We start from the raw sequence: 4,354 nt of genomic DNA, 5'->3' as shown, positions 1-4,354 counted from the left end.
TTTGAGTTTGGTTAAATCCAATACCCTCCTCAACCTTATATATATATATATATATATATATATATTAAGAAAATAAAGAAAACATATATATATCTTTGTGTGTGTGTGTGTGTGTGTGCGTGTGTGTGTGTCTTTTTGTTTGTATCTGTCCCCACATCACTGCTTGACAATCAGTGTTAGTTTGTTTAGGTCCCCCATAACTTAGCAGTTCAGCAAAAGTGACTGATAGAATAAGTACCAGATGTAAAAAAAAAAAAAAAATGAGCACTAGGATTGACTTATTTGATTAAAAGCCCTTCAAGGCAGTGTCCCAGCATCACTGCAGTCCAAAGACTGAAACAAGTAAAAAATAGAAAATATTGAGATACTTTTTATCTACAGATATTTATATTATATGTATGCACCATATTTCATGGCCTATAAGATGTACCTTTTTTACCTCAAAATGGCTTTAAAAATCTCCCTGTGTCCAATGCACTCAATGTAGGCTCAAAACTTGCTCAAAACGGTATGTATGTTTACAAAACATGTGCTGCCATCTATTGGTGAATAATCACCTACAGTATGTTTATATCGAATGTGGATGCAATAAATTGCTTATAATTACTGGTAATAACAAAGATATACAGGTAAGTGGAGGAATTAAATCATTATTTTAGTGGTAATTTATTTTACAAAAGTATAGCCTAGGCTAGGGATGCATCCTATGCACTCATGCATCTTATAGGCCATCAAATACGGTACATGTTTGTGAATGTATCTGTATGTATGTATGTACATGAGCATGCGTCAATATGCAGTATAAAACACACACTGTTTGTTGGAACAGCTGTACAGTTTACTTTTCTAATGCAAAATACTGCTGAACAAATAATATTTGAGGGTTGAATGCAGGATTGCAACTAAATCAAATCTTTGATGATTTGTGAAGAGCAACAATTGAGAGATTCAGGAAATAGTCTAGTGAACAAAAAGGCATCCAATTTCAGAACACATTCATCCAAAGCACAATTTTCGAGTCATTGCTTTTATTAGAATCTGATTTGCTTGAAACTGTACATTTGATTTATAAGGGGATAGATAAATAAATAAAATCTAAGTTTCCAAAATGGGGTTTCTCTGAGGGATCTCTGAAGAAAAGTTACTTGACAGTATGCATAGCTTGCAGATCAGGGAGCCCCTCAGAGTCAAGTCACTACTTCTCTGCATTGAGAAGTCACAGTTCCAGTTCTACAGACATGTGATTAGAATGTCACAGGAAAGAATCACAAGACAGATTCTTGAAGCTGAGCCAAATGGCAGAAGACATTGGAGTAGAGCAAGAATGAGTTGGTTGGATAACATCCATAGTCTCAGTCGGATATACTTGAGAACCTGGCCAGAAAGTGTAATGATGGCTGCTTTTGGTAGAACCCTGTAGAAGTGGTGCCTGAGGACTATCTTTCTTTCTAGTGTATACACACACAAACACACACACATATATACAATAATGCCTCAATATACAAGTTAATTTGTTCCCAGAGACTGCTCACAAAGTGAAAACTCGTAAAGCAAAACAATAATTTCCAATAGTAGTAATGTTATAAATTGTATTTCGTTTCCAGAAAAATATTTTATCTATCAAATTTATAATACTTGTAAATAAATGGTAATAAAACAATAGTAGAATGTAAAGAATATTTTATGTAATGTAAAGAAAATGTTAAGATCATTTATAATAAAAAATATTTATAGTAAAAACATATTTCTAATAAAAAATGTTATTATAATCATTTTCTGAATTACTTTCACTTGCACAAGACTCGTGCACACCATCACTTGTAGATGTGCTTGCCGATTCACAAGCACTTGTTGATGGACTTGTAGATTTCTTTTTAAAAAACATATCTAGAATTGTTTGCTTAGAAGAAGCTTTCTTTTGATCTCTATAAATTTCTCAGTAACATGCAGAGGCATTTGTTATAGCAGTAGAAACTTTTGCACTTTGTTCAAAATTTGGATCTTGTGCTTGAAAAATAAAACTCATAAACCCAGGGTCTCGTAAAGTGGGTCCTTGTAAAGTGAGGTATTAGTGTATGTATATAGATATGTGTGTGTGTGTGTGTGTGTGTGTGTTTCATTCCAAGCCACATGGTGTTGGGTTCAGTCCCACTGCATGATTCCTTGGCTAATAGTCTTCTACTATAGCCCTATGCCGACCAAAGCCTTTGAGTAGAGTTAGTTGATGGAAACAGAAAGAAGCCTGTTTTATTTTATGTGTATGGATGTGTGTGTGTGTGTGTGTGTGTGTGTGTGTGTGTGTGTGCATGCGTGTGTGTGCATGTATTTGTGTCACCTTGTCTTGGCATCACAAAAGAGTTGTAAATGAGCATCACTGTCATACGTGCAGTGTCATTCATTTCCAATAATCTGCAAAAACATGTCTCGCTATAGAGAAATATTATCTTGCTTGAAAACAGTTGAGAGTTGGTAACAGGAAGGGCATCCAGCTGTAGAATAATCTGCTTCAATAAACTCTGGGGGACCCATAGAAGCATAGAAAAGTGGAGGTCAAAATATTGATGGTGATGATAATGATGATAGGCTTCTTTTGATTTCCATCTACCAAACCCACCATGCAAGGCTTTGTTCAGCCCAGCGCTGTAGCAGAAGTTATTTACTAGCTCAAGGTGCCATGTAGTGAGACTGAACCTGTGCCTCAGCTTTATTTATTTATTATTATGAGGAGAGAAAAGTCCCCAAACAATTTCACATCCTAAACTCTTTGGGTTTGTGCAATTTGTAGCAGTAAAAAATATATATCATGTTACCTACAACTCAAAACGAACTGCTTCATATTTAAGATTTACATGCTTGTGGGTTCAGTCCCACTATGTGGTGCCTTGGGCAAGTGTTTTCTGAGTGGATTTGGTAGACAGGAACTAAAAGTAGCCTATTGTGTGCATAAGCATATAAAAGTGGGGTGCTGAAAAGTTCCTTGTTTTAGGTAAAAGAAAATAGAGAATGATCAGTTAATTATGATTTTAGTCAATATATTTCCCTCTCAGATTCACACACTGATTGCTGTGATCCTTCAGTTTTTCTGAGCCCTGTAAAAGAACTTGGAAGTTTGGGCCTCCAACCAGGCCTTTTGCAGTACCTTTAAAATCAGGAACTTTATAAGCAGCCCCTTGTATATAGAGTAAGGTAAAAGGAAAAAGTAAAATCGTTGCATCATTTGAAAAGAAAATTTCATTTAGACAGAGAATATAAGCATACAAGGTCTCTTACAGCTGTTTCTAAAATAGCCAAGCAGCTGTAAGAAACCACTATTCCAGAAACAGCTGTAAGAGACTCTGTATGTCTATATACTCTATTTAAATTAAATGTCCTTTTCAAGCGATGCCAAACGTTTTGCTTTTTATTTTTACTTTAATCTACATTTACTTGCTCAAGGAAAAACCGCTTCTAGCCTTCTATGTCAGGCAGTTTCAATACCATACTTTCAGTTGTAGTTCAAGCTGCAATTTTAGTAGTAAAACTAAAATGTGTATGTATGTGTGTATGTGTGTGTGCATGTGTAGGTGCATGTGTGCATGTGTGTGTGTGTATGTGTGTGTGTGTGTGTGTGTGTGTGTGTGTGTTACTGTCTCATTTCCTTGACATTGTGTGATAGTTGTAAATGGGTGTCACTGTCATGCAAGTGGTATCTTTCATTTCCAGTATTCTGTGGAAACATGTCTAGTCACAAGTAGTACCTTACTTACCTAGAAACAGATGAGGGTTGACAACAGGAAGGGCATCCAGCTGTAGAAACTCTGTCCCAACAAATTCCATTGACATGTGCAAGCATGGAAAAAACGGACATTAAAAATGATGATAATATTGATGATGATGATGATGATGATGATGACGATGATTTACTGACTTACTATTCTACTTTGACAAGACTTCTTTTTATTGATGCAGTAATCTTATAATTATATTATATTTACAAGAGAATATTTTACTTGTAGTGCCAGAGATTACAAATGATACTGCAGCTATGAAAATTGTTGAACTCTCCAAGAAACTGCGCAAAGCAGTGGCAGATCTGGAGGTTGAGAAAACAAAATCAAGATGTTTAGCAAAAAAGTATGAAGAACTGAAGCAAGAGGTAATTACAAGAATATTAATGTATTATTTAAAATGTTATAGTAAATTTTAATGTAAGATCAAATATATAGTGCAAGTGTTTATTGACAATAAACATCTCCAAATATAAGAATATCTGTTTCACCACGGGATTTTACATCAAGAATTTTGCAAAACAAGTAGATAGCTGTATATATATGTATACATATATATATATATATATATACATATATATATATAT

General features: G+C 34.6%; 1 protein-coding gene across 1 annotated transcript in view; it reads left to right on the top strand.

The window, feature by feature from the left end:
* LOC106879413 (coiled-coil domain-containing protein 13) overlaps positions 1 to 4,354 on the top strand; it is an 84,781-nt gene that overhangs the window by 13,656 nt on the left and 66,771 nt on the right. Inside the window, exon 5 of the mRNA XM_014928969.2 lies at positions 3,996 to 4,135. Within this exon, the coding sequence (XP_014784455.1) occupies positions 3,996 to 4,135 (140 nt within the window). The remainder of the gene's footprint in view (positions 1 to 3,995; positions 4,136 to 4,354) is intronic.

Source organism: Octopus bimaculoides, chromosome 4, assembly GCF_001194135.2.
Source record: "Octopus bimaculoides isolate UCB-OBI-ISO-001 chromosome 4, ASM119413v2, whole genome shotgun sequence".
NCBI lineage: Eukaryota > Metazoa > Mollusca > Cephalopoda > Octopoda > Octopodidae > Octopus > Octopus bimaculoides.
Note: the sequence above shows the minus strand (reverse complement) of the source record. Positions and strands in the feature narration are given on the sequence as shown.